Source organism: Bombina bombina, chromosome 1, assembly GCF_027579735.1.
Source record: "Bombina bombina isolate aBomBom1 chromosome 1, aBomBom1.pri, whole genome shotgun sequence".
Classification (NCBI taxonomy): domain Eukaryota; kingdom Metazoa; phylum Chordata; class Amphibia; order Anura; family Bombinatoridae; genus Bombina; species Bombina bombina.
The window spans coordinates 74,088,981-74,116,017 of NC_069499.1; the positions used below are offsets into that span (position 1 = coordinate 74,088,981).

Below are 27,037 nucleotides of genomic sequence, written 5' to 3' on the forward strand. Positions count from 1 at the left end.
CCTGAGTTTAGAAATACCCAATGTTTACATATTCTTTGCCTTTTTTTGCAAGTTATAGGGCAATAAGTACAAGTAGCACTTTGCTATTTCCAAACCATTTTTTCTCCAAAAAAATTAGCGCTAGTTACATTGGAACACTGATATCTGGATTTTTCAAAAGCAAATTTACTGTGACCGTGTGTACACGGTCACAGTAAAATGCTTTTGAAAAATCCAGTGAGTGCAAGTCTCTTTTGTATGCTGTTTATGACCATTCACTAGCACCCTGGTAGTTGACGTTTAAGTGAGAGTGCACTTTCCTGCTACACTCGTTTTACAACGGTTCAATTTACACCTTTTAAGAATAACAACCTTTTTTTCACAGTCATGTGACTGCTATTGAGAAGCAGTGCATTTATTAAAATAGCCAGTAGGTGGAGCTGTCCGCTTGTGTTGCAGCAAAGCCAAGCAAGCTGAAATTAATCAGTTTAACCAGAGCTGAGCTATCGAGCAGATTTCAAAGGTACAAGATCTTCCTGGTAAAAATATCCCATTAAAGGGATATTAAAGAGCGCTGATGTTAGTAATGGAAAACAATATACAATTTTAAAACTAGATATTATACTTTGGATATAGTAGATCAGGTCTACCGTATTAGTCCTGTTTATTGTCCATATAGTGGTGGTAAATAGGGGATAAAGATGTCCTCTTGAAAGAGATGGTGATGAATCAGGCTGCTCCTCTTGATCCCAGAGAGTATGGAACAACTGTAGAAGAAGAATAGAAAGAGGGCGCCACAATAGCGTGATATCGTCTGGAATGCAGGTACAGATATATGTAGATATTATGCTTACCAGATGGTGTGGCACTGTGCTGTGACCAGTGCAAGAGAGCAGGCTAGCACTTAACAGTGGCTAGTACACTGTAGGAGCCAGGCTCCAAAGGCACTTGTTCTAGTTGAAACTTGGTATCTATCTCCTGCTATCTGGACTTCAGGTTCTGCAGAGGAGTGATCTTATGTGTGTTGTTCAATAGGCATATATGAACCACAACACAGACAACTTCAAATAAAAAAATTTGACTTTTATTTTATGACGCGTTTCTCAACCTGCAAGGGTTGTTTCATCAGATAAAAAGTGAATGTCATCCTTAACAATTGTTGGCAATTTATACACATTTGTTTAAAAAGAGGAAGTTGTCATCAGAAATGTAATCCAATAGAAAAACATTGGTGTGCATTCAGCTGTGGAACCAGCACAGGAACCCAGCTGTTACAATTTAAAAAATTGGACTGATTTGCAAGGTTGTACATATGTGAGAATCTAAACTTTAACCTTTTAATTGCAAAATGAAAATGAGTGAAAATAAAACAATCTTGTCACTTTGTATTTACTGCCATTTGTTACATATATAACTTCACTGAATTGTTTGTTATCACAGATGCTATTCTTATGCATTTGAAAAATAGTATATTTAGTTAATAAATGTTGACAGATAAAATATGTGTGCATTGGAAGTGAAGTAATTCATAATCCAATTCTGAATGAAAGACAGAGTTTTGAACCTGTTGTTTGTATTTAAGTCTATGGTAAATGTTAGAATAGAAAGTGTGTATGTGAGAGGTATAATAGTTTGTGATCAAAGTCTGAATGGGAAACTAAGTTTTGAACCTGTTGTTTGCATTTGAACATGTGAAAATTGTTGAATTCTTATAAAAGATGGATACTTGTATGAAATGTCACTTTGTTTACTTTAATAGTTATTATATAAACACATATTGATTTGTGTGGTATACATTATTCTTTGTATATTTGGCAAGGAAGAAGATGGATGTGTGTATGTCAAAAATAAAAATAAAAATAAAAATAAATGTATGACAGAATATACATGTAAAAATTAAAATGAAAAATGTCAGAAAAGATGAAAAAAAGTGATGTAAAAAATGATGATAGGTTGAATGATCAGAATCCAAATGGGAATCTGATCATCCAAATATAAGAATTAAAAATTGTATTGGAAATAGCTATTTGTGTAGCCCCAAAGTGATTAGTTGTAGTGGATTGGTGCATGAAATGTTTTGGTGTAATGAAAATTCTGAATCTAAAAGATAAATATCTTTGTACATCAGGAAACCTATACACAAAATAAATTGTTCAAATGAACAAAGAATTGGAGTGCATGTGTATCCATACACACATAATTATAGGAAAAAAACCATTCTCCTTGTGTGAATAAACTGTGTGTATGTGTTTGTATATATACCCATGTGTATGTACACACACATATACATACAGCACACATACACACATACACATACACACTCTATGTACCCACACAAACATACACATGGGTATATATACAAACACATACACACAGTTTATTCACACAAGGAGAATGGTTTTTTTCTTATAATTATGTGTGTATGGATACACATGCACTCCAATTCTTTGTTCATTTGAACAATTTATTTTGTGTATAGGTTTCCTGATGTACAAAGATATTTATCTTTTAGATTCAGAATTTTCATTACACCAAAACATTTCATGCACCAATCCACTACAACTAATCACTTTGGGGCTACACAAATAGCTATTTCCAATACAATTTTTAATTCTTATATTTGGATGATCAGATTCCCATTTGGATTCTGATCATTCAACCTATCATCATTTTTTACATCACTTTTTTTCATCTTTTCTGACATTTTTCATTTTAATTTTTACATGTATATTCTGTCATACATTTATTTTTATTTTTATTTTTGACATACACACATCCATCTTCTTCCTTGCCAAATATACAAAGAATAATGTATACCACACAAATCAATATGTGTTTATATAATAACTATTAAAGTAAACAAAGTGACATTTCATACAAGTATCCATCTTTTATAAGAATTCAACAATTTTCACATGTTCAAATGCAAACAACAGGTTCAAAACTTAGTTTCCCATTCAGACTTTGATCACAAACTATTATACCTCTCACATACACACTTTCTATTCTAACATTTACCATAGACTTAAATACAAACAACAGGTTCAAAACTCTGTCTTTCATTCAGAATTGGATTATGAATTACTTCACTTCCAATGCACACATATTTTATCTGTCAACATTTATTAACTAAATATACTATTTTTCAAATGCATAAGAATAGCATCTGTGATAACAAACAATTCAGTGAAGTTATATATGTAACAAATGGCAGTAAATACAAAGTGACAAGATTGTTTTATTTTCACTCATTTTCATTTTGCAATTAAAAGGTTAAAGTTTAGATTCTCACATATGTACAACCTTGCAAATCAGTCCAATTTTTTAAATTGTAACAGCTGGGTTCCTGTGCTGGTTCCACAGCTGAATGCACACCAATGTTTTTCTATTGGATTACATTTCTGATGACAACTTCCTCTTTTTAAACAAATGTGTATAAATTGCCAACAATTGTTAAGGATGACATTCACTTTTTATCTGATGAAACAACCCTTGCAGGTTGAGAAACGCGTCATAAAATAAAAGTCAAATTTTTTTATTTGAAGTTGTCTGTGTTGTGGTTCATATATGCCTATTGAACAACACACATAAGATCACTCCTCTGCAGAACCTGAAGTCCAGATAGCAGGAGATAGATACCAAGTTTCAACTAGAACAAGTGCCTTTGGAGCCTGGCTCCTACAGTGTACTAGCCACTGTTAAGTGCTAGCCTGCTCTCTTGCACTGGTCACAGCACAGTGCCACACCATCTGGTAAGCATAATATCTACATATATCTGTACCTGCATTCCAGACGATATCACGCTATTGTGGCGCCCTCTTTCTATTCTTCTTCTACAAGATCTTCCTGTCTATAAATCAGTCCAGATTGGAATGCATAGAAAGAACTGTTTGCAGAAAAATGCAAGTGAAGTCTGTGTTGTGTGATTATTTTATTAGGTTTATAATGCTGTTTAGCAAATGTTTTTGTTCATTTAACTTAGTTTAATTATATATTCTGTGTTGTGTGGTTATTTTATTAGGTTTATAATGCTGTTTAGCATTTAATGTCTTAATTTCAAAGTTTAAAAATAATGTATTTGGTGTTACTTATGACAATTTTGAGAGGGGCCTGGAACCTATCTCCCTCACTTCCCATTGACTTGCATTATAAACTGGGTTTCAATTTCAACAGTTTCGATTTACAACCATTCCTTCTGGAAATTAACACCAGGGTAAACTGAGGGCTACCTGTATATATATATATATATATATATATATATATATATATATATTTTATTATTTTATTATTTTTTTTGTAGACAACCCAAGTATTGATCTAGGCCAATTTTGGTATATTTCATGCCACCATTTCACCGCCAAATGCGATCAAATAAAAAGAAAAATTGCTAACTTTTTTTTGTAATTTTAGGTTTCTCACTGAAATTATTTACAATCAGTTAGTGCAATCATGGCACAAATGGTTGTAAATACTTCTCTGGGATCCCCTTTTATCAGAAATAGCAGACATATATGGCTTTGGCGTTGCTTTTTGAATTAGAAGAACACTAAATGCTGCTGCACACCACACTTGTATTATGCCCAGCAGTGAAGGAGTTTGTAGGGTTAATTTTAGCTTTAGTATAGAGATAAGCCTCCCACCTGACACACCCCACCCCCTTATCCCTCCCTAACAGCTCCCTTCCCAACCCCACATTTGTCCCCGCTATCTTAAGTACTGGCAGAAAGTCTGCCAGTACTAATTTAATTGATTCTGCATTGTTGGATTCCCCCCCCCATACAGCTTCCCCCCTCTATCTACTTTCCGCCATCTTGGGTACTGGCAGGTGTCTGCCAGCACCCAGTTTGCACAAAAATATGTTTGTTTTTTATTTTTATATTCAAAATAAAGTATTTTATGTAGTGTAGCTGCCCCCCCCCCCCTTAATACCCTACCCACCCTTCCCCCAGATCCCTTGGACAATATTTATTATTTCTCCCTTATTCCCTCTCCCTCCTTCATATACATTCATGAATTTCTATGTAAATGAGCTGGGCGCATGCACACACCCCCTCCCCCATCCACCCCGCCGCAGTCGCGAGTTAACACGCACACATCACTGTGCACAGGAACCGCATACAACCATTGATGGCCCGCCCATCCGCCTCCCTGCTTCTGCTCTCACCCATCAAGGATCGGCACCATCAGTGGCCGATACAGGGATGTAGTGATGCCCTCTCTGCATCAGTGGTTTGAAAAGGGTATTGCAGTGATGCCTCAATATCGAGGCATCACTACAATACCCTGCAAGTGATCACGGTCGCTTCCAGCACTTCAAATCCCAGAGGACGTGCCAGGCACGTCCTTGGTCGTTAAGGGTAGTTTTTTGTAGGACATGCCTGACACGTCCTCGGTCGTTAAGGGGTAAAATAACTTTCAAATTCTATTATCAAATTTGCTTTGTTCTCTTGGTATCCTTTCTTTAAGAGTAATCCTCAGGAGCAGCAATGTTACCTGAATACATCTGGTGAGCCAATGACTTGAAGCCACCAAACACCATCTAGCTCTGAGTAGTGCATTGCTGGTCCTGAGCTCACTTAGGTTTACGTTTTGTAATGTCCCTAAAGTTAAAGGGACACTGAACCCAAATTTTTTCTTTCGTGATTCAGATAGAGCATGTAATTTTAAAGTGAAGGTCAAGTCTGGCGTTCTGGATATAATTTTTCAATCTATCAGCAAAAATCAATATGATGTTCATTCATCAAAATATATGAAAAGACAATAATAAGTTTTATTTTTTTCTTGTTTGACCCGCTCCGTTTATGCTGTACAATCCGCCCGCCATAGTGTCTTCAGTGATTGACATATTTTCGCTCCTATCGGTATTTTACCCCCATGGCGTCCAGCCCCTTTTCTCTTTCGTCATCGCCACCCTATGCGCATGCGTTTTATACAAACAGCGCATCATCATCGGCATGTTCGTTCATGTAACGCGCATGAGTTGTCAGTTCTCCTATCCATAGTTACATTGATTCAACAGCATCGCTCTCTCTTGGAGTATAGCAAAACCGCTTCAAAAAATAATAACAGGCAATTATGACAGCGCAGCGCATCTCACATACTTATTAATGTATATTACAATTGCTTTAAACTATTATTCAAGAATCTGGGTATAATTTTTTTAATTCTAATATTCCTTCTTTGCTAAAAAGCTACCGCGGTCAAGAATATTTGCACGATCCAGCACCATATTATGACAGTTTTGAAAATCGATAGAACTGTTTTTTTCTACAATAGAAAGGTGTTTAAATATTAAAGTTGCACATTTTATATAATAGACATCGCTAATATATATATATGGCAGATCCAGCATAGTTACGGCACTTACTGGAACGCATGCGCCATCGATCTGAGGATACGCATGCGCAGTTCAAATCTATCACGGGTGCACGAGCGTAGTCCACTTCTAACCAACAAAGCTACGTCATCCGATAAGAATAAGGAAGTGTTGATGGTGCGGAGCGTATAGGGAAAACGGAGGTATAATATAAATACTGTTTATGTGTAAAGGAATATTTTACCATTAGTTTAGACATTAAGTCTTGTGAATAAGAAAAATTGACCTTCACTTTAAGCAACTTTCTAATTTACTCCTATTATCAATTTTTCTTTATTCTCTTGCTATCTTTCCTTGAAAAAGAAGGCATCTAAGCTTTTTTATTTTTCTTCAGAACTGTGGACAGCACTTTTTTATTGGTGGATGAATTTATCCACCAATCAGCAAGAACAACCCAGGTTGTTCACCAAAAATGGGCCGGCATCTAAACTTACATTCTTGCATTTCAAATAAAGATACCAAGAGAATGAAGAAAATTTGATAATAGGAGTAAATTAGAAAGTTGCTTAAAATTGCATGCTCTATCTGAATCACCAATGAAAAATTTTGGGTTCAGTGTCCCTTTAACCAATTTCATTATCTCACAGTGATGTATATGTCATCTTCTGTAGAGGACTGTTTGCAGGGTCTGAAGTCTTCAGATCTATCTATTAATCACTAAGCTTATATGACATATCTTTATTTTCCCATAATATATTAGAGACATTAACCTCTCTTTTTTTATTAAGTTAAATAAAACAATATTGCAATATATTTTGTATTATATACTTTGCCTGCTTTTGATGTAAAACCCATCAGAATAGTGTGCTTGTTCACAGAGGCTAGAGTGTCGCCATCATAGTATGCTCGGATCCTGCAACATTCTATACATTGATTGGTTAGCTACAAACACACGGTCATTTACATCTGTCCCTTAACGGCCACATCAAAGAAGACCATGGTCATTGATTCCACAAGGCATTTCAAGGGATGAATCCCTGAACTGCTGTTGATTTTTTTAATTGTGCATACAATATTAAATAACTAATTGATATATCCTGTGTACCCTCTGACAGTAGAAGTATTTGCATATTCTTATGCAATATGAAGGAAATATGACTTATGACCTGATCAAAAACTTTTCTGGCATGTAGAGAAATTGTGCAAAATCGTTGGCTTTTTTGAGAATTATTTTGCAATTTGTGTCGCTCCACATTCAGGACTCTGTATGGCCCGATAAACAGTTCTTAAAGGGCTATAATACCCAAATGTTTAAACACTTGAAAGTGATGCAGTATAGCTGTAAAAAGCTGACTAGAAAATATCACCTGAACATATCTATGTAAAAAAGAAAGATATTTTACCTCAAAACAAAGTTCCTCAGTAGCCACATCCCATTGTAAAGGATTTCTAAGCAGCATATTAGTATGTCTGTCCCGGGACAGCTGAAAGGATGAGCCTCGTGAACTCTCATATTATTTCACCAATCAGGTAAAGGAAACTTACTATGAAATCTCATGAGAGTTAAGTCAAATCTCATGAGATCACAGTAAGAGTTCATGACCTCAGCACTGCTGATGCTGATTGGCTGCTGTTCATTTCTTCATTTTTTTTTTTTTTACCTGGAGCTGGGAGCAGCTGAGTATAACTTTTTACACAGAACTTACTCTGCTGAGCTGAGGAGATTGTGAGGTAAAATATCTTCCTTTTTTACATAGAGATGCTCAGGTGATATTTTCCTGTCAGCTTTTTACAGTTATACTGCATTAGTTTCAAGTAATTTAGCATATGAGTATTATGTCCCTTTAAGCTAAAAATGTGTCTTTCTAAAACTATTTGAGGGATCTCTCAGCACTGACAAGACTGCTTAGATAATCTCAGCAGGGTTCTTAGTATCTACTTGTACTAAATAGATTCAGGTTCTTAATTGAAGCTGACTGGCACTGCAAGATGTTGTCACAGCTGCTTGATTCCATGGGAAAAGTGCAGAGTTCTGTTCAGTAAAATGAGATGTTATTTTTCAGCTGATACCATGACCTTCACTGTGTATTGGGGAAAGAGCAGCAGGAAAACAATAACATTTTGTGGTAATTAAAAACGCTGTATGGGGTTTGAGAATTTAAGACTTGGGTATTCGGAAGAGAGGTCTGGGGGCGGACCTTGCATTCATTACTGCTGAAATGTGTACTGCAACAACAACAACTAGTGTACCTAAAACAACTTTCTTTACCACAATTAAATTGCTCTATTACTAAATATTCACTAAACCCCCTTAATGCTAGATTTATCACTACATTTAAAAACATAATCCTCACAGTGAGGATAAACGTTTAAACGAAAGTCCTATTCCCTTTTCTATTGTGTAAAGTTCCCACCCATTCTTTATTTTTAAATGTAAGTTGGCTGACTTGATAACCCTTTTCTACAAAATGTGAGGGTTCTGGTAAATGTTGTAACCTTAGATTCCTGATATTAAATCTGTGTTAGACAAAGCAATCCTTTACCTCTTGAGTAGTTTCACTAACGTATAATAACTTACATGGACACTTTAGCGCATAAACCACATGTGGAATTACATATTTAGTAATCGTGTGGTATATGGATTATACTCTGATACTTTTACAATGACCATAATTACGACATAGAACCTGACATTCTTGCATAGTTTCAAAGTAATATACAAAAGCAAACCCTTACATAAATACTTTATAAGTATGCATGTTAGGCATGGGAAAATAATCGTGATTCATTATGGAAACAAATGCCAAAGATGTATGTGGGCTGTACCATTCGGCTATTTATTTATTTTTTAATTTAAAAGAGCAACACGCATATATCTATGCAAATCCAGACATTTGAGTGTTGCGTATTTACACTAATAAATTTGGCGCCAAAAATAGCGGAATGCTGCAGCCCATTTCTATATTGAATAACAATTTCATTTTGCCCATTTTAATTGAGAGAAAAAAAATGTAAAAGTGGCTTATGTAACATTGCAGGGAGATATGCCCTTCATCAGACAAACAGAACAGCAAACTAGTCCCAGTCAGTTTTATGGCACAATATTTCTTATGTATTTTGCTGTTTTTAAGAAATAGTTATTACTGTAACAAACTGCTTTATTTCAAAGGTACCTTACACGTCTTCACCGGCCAGCTCGTTCGTCTGAACTCGGTGTGCGTTTGAATCTCGCTCTCCGCCACCGATCACATGATCGAGTCACATCCAATCAGTTAGCACATTCGGCTCCTTCAATGTTTGTGTTGCATTTGCAACTGATATCAGCAGTTATCTTTGTAAGGGTATACTGGTTCTCTATTTGTAGCCTTTGTATAGATACAGATTTTAAAAACCTCTCTGGCCAGGTGTCACAATTGGTAGTTTTTCTTCTACCTCCTCCTCCTCTCGTGGCCCACGTAATTCTGCCAGTAGCCTCAACCCAATCAGATCATCTACGCGTTTCGGCTATACAGCCTTTGTCAAGATCTAATCATGACACCAAGCCAAAGATAACAGCTGATATGTGTTGCAAACCCGAAGGCAGAACATTGTGCGATCTCAATGCAGAAAATTTACCATTTCTGCAGAAAATATGTTTGCCTGCACTTTTAATTTCTGCCTGCTGGTGTCACTGTTACATTCTCTTTCAATGTAAATATTTACTACGTTCCTCTCTTCAATTTCCTCCCCCTTCCTGAACTCCAGTGTGGTACAGGGTAATAGCACATAGCAGAAAAGGTAAGTCAGGGCTTAACAAATTTATTTTAAGTCTAGGAGCCAACCAAAATACTAGGAGCCAGATTTTTTTTTCTTTAATAAATGTGTGTGTATATATATATATATATATATATATATATATATATATGTGTGTGTGTATGTATATGTGTATATTGTTTGTGTGTGTGTATGTATATATTATTATTATACTTTATTTATGAAGCGCCATCATATTCCGCAGTGCTGTCCATGGATACAGTTCATTTAAATAAAACTTCTAAAAGACAGGACAAAATTTACAAACGCATACAGGAGGAATTGAGGGCCCTATTCCCGTGGGAACTTACAATCTAGAAGGGTAGGAGGTTAAGAAACAGGAGGTGAGGACTGCAAGATTGAGAAAGATGTTAATGCAGAGTTAGATGAGGGAAATGTTGTTAGGTAAGAGAAATTTTGAGTTGGGTAGTAGACTCCTCTGAACAGAAAAGTCTTCAGAGAGCATTTAAAGGAAGAAAGATTAGGGAAAACCTGACAACACAAGGGAGAGTGTTCTAGAGGGTAGGTGCTGCATGACAGAAGTCCTGCAGTCTAGCATGAGAAGAGGTGATAGTCGCAGATGCAAGGAGCAGGTCATTGTTGGTTCTTAGTGGGCGGGCTGGAGTATACTTGTTGATTAGAGAGGATAGGTACAGGGAGCGGTGTTGGTGAGCGCTTTGTATGCAAGGGTGAGAATTTTGAATTTAATTCTGCTGTGAATTGGGAGCCAATGAAGGGACTCGCAGAGAGGTCCAGCAGATACAGAGCGACTGAAAATGTGGATCAGCCTGGCAGAGGCATTTAGGATGGATTGAAGGGGGGAGAGACCGGAAAGAGGAAGGCCAGTAAGTAGGTTATTGCAGTAGTCAAGTTGGGAAATAACAAGGGAGTGGATTATTTGCTTTGTGGTGTTAGCGCACAGAAAAGGTCGGTTGTGACAGGATGTAGAAAGCAATTGGATATGGGGGGGCGAAGTGTAGATTTGAGTCAAGTGTAACTCAGAGGCAGCGGACTTGGGGCGCTGGGGGAATGGTGATGCCGTCAACAGGGATAGAGAAGTCACAAGTCAGCGTAGAGCTTAATCTTTAGGTTGTGAGAGGCCATCCCGGAAGAAATACCAGATAAGCAGTCGCTGACATGAGAAAGGACAGAGGGAGAGAGAGCAGGGGTGGAGAGGTAGATATGGGTGTCATCAGCATAGAGGTGATATTTGAAGCCATAACTGTTGATAAGTTTACCCAGCGAAGAAATATAAATGTAGAGGACCCAGAACAGCTTCTTGAGGTACTCACACAGACAGAGGCATTGAAGAGGAGTCGTCGCCGGCAAATGACACAGAAAAAGACCTGTGAGAAAGATAAGAGTGGATCCAGGAAAGAGCAGTGTCACAGAGGCCAAAAGAGCTAAGGGTCTGTAGGAGGAGGGGGTGGTCAACTGTGTCGAAGGCAGCTGAGAGGTCAAGATGAGTATAGAGTAGTGGCCAATATTTTTAGCAGAGAGAAGATTATTAGTAACCTTGGTAAGGGCAGTCTCAGTTGAGTGTTTGGGGCAGAATACGGATTACAGGGGGTCAAGCAAGGAGCTGGTGGACAGGAAGTGGGTTAGGCGATTGTAAACTAGTTTTTCAAGGAGTTTTGATGTTGGTGGAATCAGGAGAATTTGGGTCGAGGGAGGGTTTTTTGAGTATGGGAGTGACTTTTGCGTGTTTGAAAGAAGATGGGAATGAGCCGAGAGAGATAGATAGGTTGAAGATGTGGGTAAGAGCAGGAGTGAGGGTGGAAGATATGGAGGATATTAGATGGGAAGGGATAGGGTCGAGCGGGCAGGTAGTGAGGCATGAGGAAGGTAGTAAGGAAGAAACTTCATTCTCCGTGGCTGGATGGAAGCTGCAAAGGGTGGCAGAAGGAGTAACTGGGCCTGTTGATGGAATATTGCAGGTTAGTGTTGGGATGTTGCTTCGGATAGTGCGTGTTTTGTTTAAAAAGTAGTCTGCCAGGTCTTGAGCACTAAAGACAGATGGAGGGTGGAGCAGGAGGGTAGAGGAGAGAGTTAAAGGTGGAGAAGAGTCGTTTAGGGTTTGAGGATAGAGTAGATATAAGAGAAGTAGATTTGCTTGGCTAAGTGAAGGGCAGAAGTGTATGAACGAAGAATAAACTTATAGTATATGAAGTCAGGTTCAGAATGAGTTTTCCTCCAGTAAGCGTGTGGTGAGATCACAGGTTGGTGAGGCGCTAGCTATGATACTCCCGAGCAGAACATATATAAAGGGAGGGTTAGAGAGAGAGGAAGGGTTAGAGAGAGAGGGAGGGTTAGAGAGAGAGAGGAAGGGTTAGAGAGAGAGAGGAAGGGTTAGAGAGAGAGAGGGAGGGTTAGAGAGAGAGAGGGAGGGTTAGAGAGAGAGAGGGAGGGTTAGAGAGAGAGAGGGAGGGTTAGAGAGAGAGAGGGAGGGTTAGAGAGAGAGGGAGGGTTAGAGAGAGAGAGGGAGGGTTAGAGAGAGAGAGAGGGAGGGTTAGAGAGAGAGAGAGGGAGGGTTAGAGAGAGAGAGAGAGGGAGGGTTAGAGAGAGAGAGAGAGGGAGGGTTAGAGAGAGAGAGAGGGAGGGTTAGAGAGAGAGAGAGGGAGGGTTAGAGAGAGAGAGAGGGAGGGTTAGAGAGAGAGAGAGGGAGGGTTAGAGAGAGAGAGAGGGAGGGTTAGAGAGAGAGAGGGAGGGTTAGAGAGAGAGAGAGGGAGGGTTAGAGAGAGAGAGAGGGAGGGTTAGAGAGAGAGAGAGGGAGGGTTAGAGAGAGAGAGAGAGGGAGGGTTAGAGAGAGAGAGAGAGGGAGGGTTAGAGAGAGAGAGAGAGGGAGGGTTAGAGAGAGAGAGGGAGGGTTAGAGAGAGAGAGAGGGAGGGTTAGAGAGAGAGAGAGGGAGGGTTAGAGAGAGAGAGAGGGAGGGTTAGAGAGAGAGAGAGGGAGGGTTAGAGAGAGAGAGAGGGAGGGTTAGAGAGAGAGAGAGAGAGGGAGGGTTAGAGAGAGAGAGGGAGGGAGAGAGAGAGAGAGAGGGTTAGAGAGAGAGAGAGGGTTAGAGAGAGAGAGAGGGTTAGAGAGAGAGAGAGGGTTAGAGAGAGAGGGAGGGTTAGAGAGAGAGGGAGGGTTAGAGAGAGAGGGAGGGTTAGAGAGAGAGGGAGGGTTAGAGAGAGAGGGAGGGTTAGAGAGAGAGGGAGGGTTAGAGAGAGAGGGAGGGTTAGAGAGAGAGGGAGGGTTAGAGAGAGAGGGAGGGTTAGAGAGAGAGGGAGGGTTAGAGAGAGAGGGAGGGTTAGAGAGAGAGGGAGGGTTAGAGAGAGAGGGAGGGTTAGAGAGAGAGGGAGGGTTAGAGAGAGAGGGAGGGTTAGAGAGAGAGAGGGAGGGTTAGAGAGAGAGAGAGGGAGGGTTAGAGAGAGAGAGGGAGGGTTAGAGAGAGAGAGGGAGGGTTAGAGAGAGAGAGAGGGAGGGTTAGAGAGAGAGAGAGGGAGGGTTAGAGAGAGAGAGAGGGAGGGTTAGAGAGAGAGAGAGGGAGGGTTAGAGAGAGAGAGAGGGAGGGTTAGAGAGAGAGAGGGAGGGTTAGAGAGAGAGAGGGAGGGTTAGAGAGAGAGAGGGAGGGTTAGAGAGAGAGGGGGAGGGTTAGAGAGAGAGAGGGGGAGGGTTAGAGAGAGAGAGGGGGAGGGTTAGAGAGAGAGAGGGGGAGGGTTAGAGAGAGAGAGGGGGAGGGTTAGAGAGAGAGAGGGGGAGGGTTAGAGAGAGAGAGGGGGAGGGTTAGAGAGAGAGGGGGAGGGTTAGAGAGAGAGAGAGGGAGGGTTAGAGGGGGAGGGTTAGAGAGGGAAGGTTAGAGAGAGAGAGGGAAGGTTAGAGAGAGAGAGAGGGAGGGTTAGAGAGAGAGAGGGAGGGTTAGAGAGAGAGAGGGAGGGTTAGAGAGAGAGAGAGGGAGGGTTAGAGAGAGAGAGAGGGAGGGTTAGAGAGAGAGAGAGGGAGGGTTAGAGAGAGAGAGAGAGGGAGGGTTAGAGAGAGAGAGGGAGGGTTAGAGAGAGAGAGGGAGGGTTAGAGAGAGAGAGGGAGGGTTAGAGAGAGAGAGGGAGGGTTAGAGAGAGAGAGGGAGGGTTAGAGAGAGAGGGGGAGGGTTAGAGAGAGAGGGGGAGGGTTAGAGAGGGAGGGTTAGAGAGAGAGAGGGAGGGTTAGAGGGGGAGGGTTAGAGAGGGAGGGTGGGAGAGGGAGGGTTAGAGAGGGAGAGGGAGGGTTAGAGAGGGAGGGAGGGTTAGAGAGAGGGAGGGATAGAGAGAGAGGGAGGGTTAGAGGGGGAGGGTTAGAGAGGGAGGGTTAGAGGGGGAGGGTTAGAGGGGGAGGGTTAGAGAGGGAGGGTTGGAGAGGGAGGGTTGGAGAGGGAGGGTTAGAGAGAGGGAGGGTTAGAGAGAGGGAGGGTTAGAGAGAGAGAGAGGGTTAGAGAGAGAGGGAGGGTTAGAGAGAGAGGGAGGGTTAGAGAGAGAGGGAGGGTTAGAGAGAGAGGGAGGGTTAGAGAGAGAGGGAGGGTTAGAGAGAGAGGGAGGGTTAGAGAGAGAGGGAGGGTTAGAGAGAGAGGGAGGGTTAGAGAGAGAGGGAGGGTTAGAGAGAGAGGGAGGGTTAGAGAGAGAGGGAGGGTTAGAGAGAGAGGGAGGGTTAGAGAGAGAGGGAGGGTTAGAGAGAGAGGGAGGGTTAGAGAGAGAGGGAGGGTTAGAGAGAGGGGGAGGGTTAGAGAGAGGGGGAGGGTTAGAGAGAGGGGGAGGGTTAGAGAGAGGGGGAGGGTTAGAGAGAGGGGGAGGGTTAGAGAGAGGGGGAGGGTTAGAGAGAGGGGGAGGGTTAGAGAGAGGGGGAGGGTTAGAGAGAGAGGGAGGGTTAGAGAGAGAGGGAGGGTTAGAGAGAGAGGGAGGGTTAGAGAGAGAGGGAGGGTTAGAGAGAGAGGGAGAGGGTTAGAGAGAGAGGGAGAGGGTTAGAGAGAGAGAGGGAGGGTTAGAGAGAGAGAGGGAGGCTCCGAGAGAGAGAGAGGGAGGCTCCGAGAGAGAGAGAGGGAGGCTCCGAGAGAGAGAGAGGGAGGCTCCGAGAGAGAGAGAGGGAGGCTCCGAGAGAGAGAGAGGGAGGGGCCGAGAGAGAGAGAGGGAGGCTCCGAGAGAGAGGGAGGCTCCGAGAGAGAGGGAGGCTCCGAGAGAGAGGGAGGCTCCGAGAGAGAGGGAGGCTCCGAGAGAGAGGGAGGCTCCGAGAGAGAGGGAGGCTCCGAGAGAGAGGGAGGCTCCGAGAGAGAGAGAGGGAGGCTCCGAGAGAGAGAGAGGGAGGCTCCGAGAGAGAGAGAGGGAGGCTCCGAGAGAGAGAGAGGGAGGCTCCGAGAGAGAGGGAGGCTCCGAGAGAGAGGGAGGCTCCGAGAGAGAGGGAGGCTCCGAGAGAGAGGGAGGCTCCGAGAGAGAGGGAGGCTCCGAGAGAGAGGGAGGCTCCGAGAGAGAGGGAGGCTCAGAGAGAGAGGGAGGCTCAGAGAGAGAGAGAGAGAGAGGGAGGCTCCGAGAGAGGGAGGCTCCGAGAGAGGGAGGCTCCGAGAGAGGGAGGCTCAGAGAGAGGGAGGGTTAGAGAGAGGGGGGGAGGGTTAGAGAGAGAGGGGGGGAGGGTTAGAGAGAGAGGGGGGGAGGGTTAGAGAGAGAGGGGGGGAGGGTTAGAGAGAGAGGGGGGGAGGGTTAGAGAGAGAGGGGGAGGGTTAGAGAGAGAGGTGGGATAGAGAGGGAGGGGGAGAGGGAGTATATAAAAGGAATGTGTATATATAGGTGTATTTAGGTTTTGTGCTTTACAATTGTGCTGGTCAGGGTGTAACATAACAATTTTTTTAATGGGTTTTCCAAAGTAAATGAGGAGGAGGAAGGACAAGGAGAGGGAGGGAGGAAGAGGAAAAGGGAGGGATGCATTTGGGGATGATTAAACTGTGCCACATAAAGTTCAATTATTTGTGAGACAGGTTTTTAATAATGACTGCATAATGTGTTGACATTATGTAGGCAGTTACTGTGCACATAATATTAACACATTACACAGTCTTTGATTATTAAAAGCCTGTCTCACACATTTCTGATTTTATGTATAGGAAGCAAGGAGGTGTATCATACTATTGTAAAAGTCTAAGATAAAACACATTTTCTGGTTTCTTGGTATATATCTCAAGAAACCAGGAAATGTTAGCTTTCTTTTATTTTACACCATAACAGAAGAGTTTTAAACAAAAAATAAACAATTATGTTTTTTTAAATTTATCTTTTGAGATTTTCATATAACTGCATGTAATAGACACTACTATAAAGAATAAGATGCACAGATACCGATATAAAAATCCAGTATAAAACTGTTTAAAAACTTACTTAGAAGCTCTCAGTTTAGCTCTGTTGAAAAAGTAGCTGGAAAGCCCACTGCAAGTGGGAAATAAGACACTCCCCCCTCCCCCTTCTTTTGCATATGAAAAGACCCTTTACACAAACAACAGCAAGCTGGAGTAGGTAGCTGACGGCATTCTCATAAAACTTTGGGGCTTGGTTAGGAGTTTGAAAATCAGAGCAATGCTATTTAAAAATAAGCAAAACTATACATTTTAAAAAAACAGCAACTTTATGGGCTATATAAATAGATCATCTACAAAACATTTATGCAAAGAAAAAATGTGTATAATGGCCCTTTAAGTGAGTTTCCCCATTTGTTTTCCATGCAGTGGTTAAAAAGAAGGAATAAAGCTAAACAAAATATGTTTGAGCAGTTTAAGAGACTAGTTTCAGGGCAGTTAAAATAACTAAATGCAAAAGTTAAAATATAAATGCTCTGTAAATAAAAAACAACACAGGAACAGTTACTTGCTATAGATATATATATATATATATATATATATATATATATATATATATATATATATATATATATATATATATATATATATATATATATGTGTGTGTGTGTGGCATTTGTGGAAGGTGTTCATGTGTACCTTATGATTAGGAAGCTGTACATTTTACAAACAAATATTGCCTTTCATTTAAATTTGCTCATAACCTGTAGGAGCAAATTGGTTAAATAACCCGAGCAATTGTGTAAGCTGCAGAGAGGGAGACTGACAGCACTTGCCCAGGCCAGCACATAAGAGAAGCAGATGTCATCCGTGCTGAGGGTCTCACAGCAGAACGATTTAAACACAGACTTCACTAAAATCATCATAAACCGATAACCTCTGGCTCCTCTTACCTCTGATCTTTGTGTTTAAATCCTTGCCGTTCTGAGTTCCGAGTCAGCACGGCTCTCAGGCAGAAAGAAGGGGGAGGGGATTTCAGATTGTGCAGCTTTCTGTGGGAGGTTTATCAAAATCCACATGGGGTATATATAGTGTCCTGGCCCAAAACATTGCTCCTAACTTATCTGCTTGCAAAAAAAACCTATGCAAATGTAGCTGCCTCTACAGTGTGTTTATCCAGATGAAGATCATGACGCTTTTGATTATTCTAATGCTGCTGCAGAAACTGAATTTATATCATACACATATAAATTTAGTTTCTGCTGCAGCATTAGAATAATCAATAGTGTCATGATCTTCATCTGGATAAACACACTGTAGAGTGCTGAAGTTCACAGATTCCACTGACTTACCCCATGCCATCACAATGACAAAATCACATAACTGTCCTGGCCTGTCGACTGGGTAAGAATGGCCGCGGCAGCCAGGTGAAGTGCTCGGCTCCTCCTTTTTGCAGAGCTGACAGTTGCACCGGCTGCAAATAAGTTGATTGGCTTCCCTGGGATGGCCCCAAAGAGGCCCCTAATACAGCAGCCTCAAATGGGCACTTATGGGCCGCATGATGAGCTAGAACCACCGTCCACCAATGGGTGGCGCAGCTCTTGCTGGCCCATATCCCAAAGGAATAAGCATGTTGCATAATAGGGAGGGCAGCAGACCTCTTTGTGCCTCTCCATTGGGCAACATGTAACTTGAAAAAAAAATCATACTTTTAAAAAATAAAAAATAAATATATTTTTGGCCATATGACAGGTGAGGTGCTTCCTCACTTGCCTCTAGTGACTGCACGTCTATAATAAATATATATATATATATATATATATATATATATATATATATATATATATATATATATATATATATATATAATCTCTTCGCAGAAAATAAAAATAAATTCTGCCTCTGGGAAACATTGAAGCATCCGAAAGTGCTCACTAATTGGATGTGACTGGGTCACGTCACGTGATCAGTGACGGAGATCGAAGTTCAGAGGAATAATCAGGCCGGTGAAGACGTGTAAGGTACCTTTTGAAATAAATCAGTTTGTTCCGGTAATAATTATTTCTTAAAAACAAAATACACAAGAAATATTGTGCCATGTAACTGGCTGGGAGTTATTTATCGTTGACTAATCTTAATAACTTTGGACACACAGTGTTTTTGTGAATTAAAACTGAAAGGATTTAACACTAGAGTTTTTTATATATAAAGAGAGCAGTGTGATTTGTAACGTGTATACATTGAACCAGTGTTAGTACATTTTGATACCGGTGTCATTTTTTTCGGCTAGATTACGAGTTTTGCATTATGAGCGGTGTGGTGCTAACTTGCAAGTTATTGTCACTGCTCACCTCCCTATAGCGCTGATATTACAGGTTTGCAAAAACCCAGCGTTAGCAGGCAATAAGTGAGTGTTGAGCAAAATTGAGCTCCATACCGCACTCCAATACCAGCGCTGCTGTGAGCTGGTTTTACATGCTCGTGCACGATTTCCCCATAGACGTCAATGGGGAGAGCCGGCTGAAAAAAAGCCTTACTCCTGCAATAAAGGAGTGTAAACCTCCGTAACGCAGCCCCCATTGATTCCTATGGGGAAAGAAAAGTTATGTTTACAACTAACACCTTAACATAAACCCCGAGTCTAAACACCCCTAATCTTCCGTCAACCGCTGCCACCTATATTACACTTATTAACCCCTAATCTGCCGCCCCTGACATCGTCGACACCTACATTAGTTATTAACCTCTAATCTGCCTCCCTTAACATCGCCGCAACCTACATTACACTTATTAACCCCTAATCTGCCGCCCCCAATGTCGTCGCTACCTACCTACACTTATTAACCCCTAATATGCCCCCCCAAGATCGCCACCTACCTACATTTATTAACCCCTAATCTGCCTACCAATGTCGCCGCCACCACCTACATTACAGTTATTAACCCCTAACACCCACTAACTTTAATATAATTAAAATAATCTAAATAAAAATTACAATTAATACCTAAATAATTTTATATTTAAAACTAAATACTTACCTGTAAAATAAACCCTAAGCTAGCTACAATATAACTAAGTGCTAAGTTTTGTATTTATTTTAACTAAATAGACTAGTTAGTAAATAGTTATTAACATTACATAATAATACAAATTAAATAAATTACATTTATTAAATACAATTAACTAAATTACAAAAAAAACAAACACTACATTACACAAAATAAAAAATAAATTATCAAATATTTAAACTAATTACACTTAATTTAGTAGCCCTATCAAAATAGAAAAGCCCCTCCAAAATTTAAAAAAAACCCTAGCCTAAACTTAATTACCAATAGCCCTTAAAAGGGCCTTTTGCGGGGCATTGCCCCAAGGAAATCAGCTCTTTTACCTGTAAAAAAAAAATTAAAACAACCCCCCAACAGTAAAAACCACCACCCACACAGCCAAACCCCCCAAATGAAAACCTATCTAAAAAACCTAAGCTCCCCATTGCCCTGAAAAGGGCATTTTTATGGGCATTGCCCTTAAAGGGGCATTTAGCTATTTTTCCTTGCCCAAACCCTAATCTAAAAAAAAAAACAACCACCCAATAAACCCTTAAAAAAAAACCTAACACTAACCCCCGAAGATCCACTTACAGTTTTTGAAGACCGGACATCCATCCTCAACGAAACGGCAGAAGTCTTCATCCAAGCGGGCCGAAGTCTTCATCCAGACGGCATCTTCTATCTTCATCCAGACGGCATCTTCTATCTTCATCCATCCAGTGTGGAGCGGCTCCTTGCTCTTCTTCAGACGACTCTTCTCGAATGAAGGTAACTTTAAGTGACGTCATCCAAGATGGCGTCTCTTGAATTCCGATTGGCTGATAGCATTCTATCAGCCAATCGGAATTAAAGGGTAAAAAATCCTATTGGCTGATGCTATCAGCCAATTGGATTGAGCTTCAATCCTATTGGCTGATCCAATCAGCTCGCATTCTATCAGCCAATCGGAATTAAAGGGTAAAAAATCCTATTGGCTGATCCAATCAGCCAATAGGGTTGAGCTCCCATTCTATTGGCTGATTGGAACAGCCAATAGAATGTAAGCTCAATCCTATTGGCTGATTGAATAGGATTTTTTTACCTTTAATGGATGATAGAATTCTATCAGCCAATCGGAATTCAAGGGACACCATCTTGGATGACGTCGCTTAAAAGAACCTTCATTCGAGAAGAGCCGTCGGAAGAAGAGGATGCTCTGCGCCGGATGTCTTGAAGATGGAGCCGCTCCGCGCCGGATGGATGAAGATAGAAGATGCAGTCGGCCGGCTTGGATGAAGAATTCTGCCGGCTTGGATGAAGAATTCTGCCGGCTTGGATGAAGACTTCTTGCCGCTTGGATGAGGATGGATGTCCGGTCTTCAAAAACTGTAAGTGGATCTTCGGGGGTTAGTGTTAGTTTTTTTTTTTAAGGGTTTATTGGGTGGGTTTTATTTTTATATTAGGGTTTGGGCAAGGAAAAAGAGCTAAATGCCCTTTTAAGGGAAATGCCCATACAAATGTCCTTTTCATGACAATGGGGAGCTTAGGTTTTTTAGATAGGTTTTTATTTGGGGGGTTTGGTTGTGTGGGTGGTGGGTTTTACTTTTGGGGGTTGTTTGTATTTATTTTTTTCCAGGTAAAAGAGCTGATTTCTTTGGGGCAATGCCTTGCAAAAGGCCCTTTTAAGGGCTATTGGTAGTTCAGTTTAGGGTTAGGCTAGGGTTTTTTTTTATTTGGGGGGGGGGGCTTTTTATTTTGATAGGGCTATTAGATTAGGTGTAATTAGTTTAAATATTTGATAATTTATTTTTTATTTTGTGTAATTTAGTGGGTTTTTTTTGTAATTTAGTTAATTGTATTTAATGTAATTGATTTAATTGTAGTGTAGGTGTTAGTGTAAGACAGGTTAGGTTTTATTTTACAGGTAAGTTTGTATTTATTTTAACTAGCTAGTTAGTAAATAGTTAATAACTATTTACTAACTATTCTACCTAGTTAAAATAAATACAAACTTGCCTGTAAAATAAAAATAAAACCTAAGCTAGATACAATGTAACTATTAGTTATATTGTAGCTAGCTTAGGGTTTATTTTACAGGTAAGTATTTAGTATTAAGTAGGAATTATTTAGTTATTAATAGTAGGTTTTATTTAGATTTATTTTAATTACATTCAAGTTAGTGGTTGTTAGGGTTAGGTTTAGGGGTTAATAACTTGTATAGTGGCGGCGATTTTGGGGGCAACAGATTAGGGGTTAATAACAGTAATTTTGTTTGCAGTGGTGTTAGGGACAGCAGATTAGGGGTTAATATTTAACTAGTGTTTGCGATGCGGGAGTACGGCAGTTTAGGGGTTAATATGTTTATTATAGTGGCGGCGATGTCCGGAGCGGCATATTAGGGGTTAATTTTATTTTAGTGTTTGCGATGCGGCAGGGCCTCGGTTTAGGGGTTAATAGGTCGTTTATGGGTGTTAGTGTACTTTTTAGCACTTTAGTTATGAGTTTTATGATACAGATTTGTAGTTTAAAACCCATAACTACTGACTTTCAGATGGCGGTACAGATCTTGTAGTTATAGGCTGTACCGCTCACTTTTTGGCCGGAAAGGCAAACTCGTAATACCTGCGCTATGGAAGTCCCATTGGAAAAAGGACTTTTTGAAAGATGCGGTAGTTACGTTGCGTTACGGCCAAAAAAGTGTGTGGTACAGAAATACCTGCAAGACTCGTAATAGCAGCGTTAGTGAAAAAGAGCCATAATGCTGCTTTTTCAGCCAAAACGCAAAAGTGACCCAAGCCATTGTAATAGCAACTGTCACTCAATATACATATTTAACAACAGTCACTACATGTAAACATCAAAAACAGCACAAAACTTAAGCGCAGCGAAGGGGGTAAGTAGCGCAGCGATGGCAGCAGTTTGATATTTATGTGTATAAGCATATATATTTACAGGGAACACACAGTTCCCATAGACCGCCAACTGTAAAGCCCCAAAACTGCTGCAGTTGTTTTTTATATTTAAAAAAATATATATATATATATTTTTTTATTTAAAAAACCATAATGCCCTCTATTTTTAGGGCATTTTTAGAAAATTAACCAGATTATTCTTAATCTCTGGCTAATTTTCTGAGCACTAATTGCTACCTGTAGCAACAACCAGCCACTTGTAATGGCTGGCTAATTATCTCGTGTCCGCAGACAGGCAAATTTGCCCGTTTGCAGGCGTGCGATAATTTAGCACTCCACTTGTAATCTTGCCCTTTATGTGTACTTATGAGAGTGATTTCATTGTTTTATTTTGTGTACATTTAAGAACTGTTCCAGTTTACACATGTACTGTTCACAGTGTTGTTGGTGGTTGCTGTGACGACTGCTTGTGCGATTCCACCAATGGGGGGGGTTATCACATTTATATACTTTTTTTTGCTTTGTATTTTTGTTTGTTGTGATCTATTTGTCTGAGGAACAGGAATATTGCCTCAAAATGTCACATAATAAATAACTTTTACATTTTAAAAGTCCAGAAGATGCGAGCCTGATCTGATATTACTTAGGAATTGCCCTGGTGGATGATTTTTATCTGAGGTTAGAGTGCATATTCCTAAGGACTTGTCAGCCCTGTCAACTCACACAGTCCCATCGTGCACAACACCAGTTTTTCTGCATTTCCTTGTGATCACCCGACACAGACATTAATTACACAGTGTTATTGCTCGAGAGGAATGCATGTCAGCTGTTGCAGTCCCATTTAGATCAGGGAGTTTTGAGGAGGTAAATCAGTCTCCTCTAATAACTTGTTGCTGCATAAAGTGAGACCAGCAGGGTTAGGTGCTGATACTCCCAGTCAGTAGATGTCAGTATGTATTGCAGTTCATGTAGATACCAATGACTAGGGGTCAGATGTCTAGTGGAAGACTTAGTGAGCTTATTGATGATTTTACTTTCAAAATGTATAAATTGCTAAAGCCATAAGATATGCATTAGAACAGACCCTTTAAAGGGACATTGTACACTAGATGTCTATTACATGCAGTTATATCAAATTTGGTGTACACTGTCCCTTTAAGTGAACTACTATAGTGAGTTCATTGTATTGTGTTCAGCTTGTGTGCATTTTATATATAAATAAAAATAATGTGGCTTCCTTGTATTCTGGAGCTTTCATTTGTTGATTTATTTTGTAAATAAATGTGCTAAATATATTTCATATATATGTTTGTGTGTGTATGTATATGTGTGTATGAGTATATATACAGTATGTATATGTGTGTGTGTATATATATATATATATATATGGTATGTAACAGCCACATTTCCCTTTTTTTTAATATACTGTATGGTAATTGAAAGCAAAGATTATAAGCTAGTTTACATTGTACTAGTAAAATGTCTTCTTGTTAGATAAAATAATTTTTTAAGTGGCGTTAATGTAAATTAAAAGTCAAGGACTATTGTTATTGTTAGTACCTTTATTTACTTGTATAGAAGCACTAAAACTTAATTATTATTATTATTATTTTTTTTTTGTTCCACTTGCCTCTTACACTTTAAATCTAGAAATGGATGTCAAAACTTAAGAGGAATTTTTCATAACGATAAAAAGTATATTGCAATTGCTGAATGAAAATAAATAATTTTATATGTGTGTGTGTGTATATATATATATATATATATATATATATATATATATATATATATATATACATACATACATACATACATACACCACCCCTTATAGTGACATCTTTATAAATGCAGATTAGTGCAAACTGAGAAATTTTACCAAAGTTACTATATTTTCTTTAATATAGATAAAACCGTGCGTATGTATGTTCCTGATCAATATAATCTAGCTGGCTGAGTTGTTGGGGAACAATAAAGACGATACATTCCACTGACGAGATTAATCATGGCAGAGCAGGAAAACTGCAGTTCTAAGCCTCTCACTCCATTAGAGCTGTTTAATAAAGTAACAACACAAGGCGAAAAAGTGCGAGTGCTGAAGACAGAAAAAGCACAAAAGGTATTTATCGCTATGTTTGTTTTTTGTTTTGTTCTTTCCAAAATTTAAAATTTGCAAAGATTTGTTTCAACAGACTAGTGAAATAGTAAAATCGCATTATTCAGTTAGAAATAAAGAGCAGGTTTTTAAATGTAAGTTAATAAATGGGAGAACATACACAAAGGCATGATGTTTGCTATACTAAATTTGTAAGGTTATTTTATTTTTTATTGTCATTTATTCTGTTTTAGCCATAAACAATCCGACAGAGTAGAACAAAATAGTTATAGGTTTCTATTTAATGAGACAATCACGTTATTGGGTATATGATATATCCATCAATTTATTCACACGTGCACGATTTGATGTTCTGCTTAAAGGGATAGTCTAGTCAAAATTTAACTTTCATGATTTAGATAGAACATGCAACTTTCTAATTTACTCCTATGATCATTTTTTTTCTATGTTCTCTTGGTATCTTTATTTGAAAAAGCAATAATATAAGCATATGAGCCGGCCCATTTTTGCTTCTTCAGCACCTGGGTAGCACTTTCTGATTGGTGTTTAAATGTAGCCACCAATCGGCAAGCGCTTCCCAGGTGCTGAACTAAAAATTGGCCGGCTAGTGAAAGTTTAATTTTTAACTAGACTATTCCTTTAACACCTGATAAATGTATTTTAGCACATGCTGTTATATTGGTGTTCTATTATGGATATCTTAAAGGGGCATTGAACACTTTGATATTGTAATATAAATACTTAATTATATATATATATATATATATATATATTTCTCCCCTTTTACCTGTGATTAATTCCTAAAATGAGGGGCTTTACAATTACTGTTAAAATGGAAATGCAGACTCCTGACTTAACACTATAGATATGAGCATTATTTTAGCATTCATTATTCATTAGTGAATAGAATGCAGAACATGTGTCTCATTTCAGCGCCAGATTTATTAGTGTTAAAGTGCAATACACAAGTATTTTTATTTGCATAGATATTTGTGTGTTGCATTTTTACTCTAATAAATCCAGTGCCTAATGCCACAGACTGCTGCCGCCTTTGGCATTTATTGTACTAATAAATAAAGAATTCCGTAATAATGCACAAATTTACTTGGCACTGCTATGTTCCAAACAGTCCTTGGTTGCACACTCTATTGGCCCATTTATAACTGTTCTTAAAGGGATACTAAACCCAAATTTTTGTCTTTCATGATTCAGGTAGAGCATGCAATTTGAAGCAAATTTCTATTTTACTCCTATTATCAATTTCTCTTCGTTCTCGTGGTATCTTTATTTAAAAAAGCAGGAATCTAAGCTACAATTAGTCACCAATCAGCAAGCGCTACCCATGTTCTGAACCAAAAATGGGCTGGCTGCTAAGCTTATATTCCTGTTTTTCAAATAGATACCAAGAGAACGAAGAAAATGTGATAATAGGAGTAAATTAGAAAGTTGCTTAAAATTGCATGCTCTATATGAATCGTGAAAGAAAAAAAAAATGTGAGTTTAATATCCCTTTTAATTGACCTCAGCATTTTAGGATACAATTATGGTCACTAAAATGTGACGCTTATTTTCTCAATATTTAAACAACTAATACAATTTAATAAAAAAAATGTCATATTACTTTCTGGCTAATCTTTGAAGGTACATCATGTAGACACATTATTCTATCTAGTATTTATTTAGTGTTTAATATCCCTTTAGTTGTAGTTGTGCAAAAATAATTTAAACTTAGTGGATTCATATTTTTACAGTTATTTGGTAGATGCAATATACTGTAACTCAGTCTGCAATAAATAAAGCTACATAAATAATGTTGGTAGCTTCCTGCTAAGTTTCACAATATGTAAAGCTAAATTACTGTGTATTGATTTGTATTTAGGATGACATTGACGCTGCCGTCAAGCTTCTGTTGGCTCTAAAAGTGGAATATAAGAGTGCGACTGGACAGGATTATAAGGCTGGTTCTCCCCCTGCAGATAACACACCCGTAATCAACAATGGTCCATCAGCTGCAGATAATGGAGATGATTTTGTTGACCCATGGACAGTGCAGACAGGCAGTGCAAAGGGTGTGGACTATGACAAGCTTATTGGTAAGGAACTTGATGGTAGCTTTTAAAACGTGTGCACCATTGTGTAGGTAATGAGAGCTGAGATTCCAAGAGCTTAACCCCTTCCCTCCATTAGGACATTCCATGCCGTCCTAACTGCACTGGGCTTTAACGCCGTTAGGACGGCATGGAACGTCCTAGCCATTTGGCTCTACTGAAGCCATAGGTGCTTCCTGTATGGGATTGCGGGCTGAAGGGGGTGCCTAGCCTCATAGGCACTTCCCACTGACACAATCCCATCATTGAAATCACGCTATCACATGAACTATTTAAATGTTTACTTACTTGTTTACATCCGATGTAGACGAATAAGACCCGGCATGAAGGGGTTAAACTCTTAACTTTTGTGACTAATCAGCAATTACCATAAAACAGGACATAATTTGAATCCTGTCAGGTTATATACCATGAGAGGACAACGGCAGTCTTCAAGGTTCATGGATTAGTTTTATTAAAGAAAAAAAAAAGTAAAACATGTAAACATTGTGCCTTTCT

The 27,037-nt window shown here is 39.4% G+C and overlaps 1 protein-coding gene across 2 annotated transcripts in view; it reads left to right on the forward strand.

The window, feature by feature from the left end:
* WARS1 (tryptophanyl-tRNA synthetase 1) overlaps positions 1–27,037 on the forward strand; it is a gene marked incomplete in the record, with an annotated part of 157,837 nt that overhangs the window by 7,522 nt on the left and 123,278 nt on the right. For both annotated transcript variants that reach the window (XM_053697450.1, XM_053697451.1), the window contains 2 exon segments: positions 24,223–24,434; positions 26,311–26,524. In XM_053697450.1, the coding sequence (XP_053553425.1) occupies positions 24,321–24,434; positions 26,311–26,524 (328 nt within the window).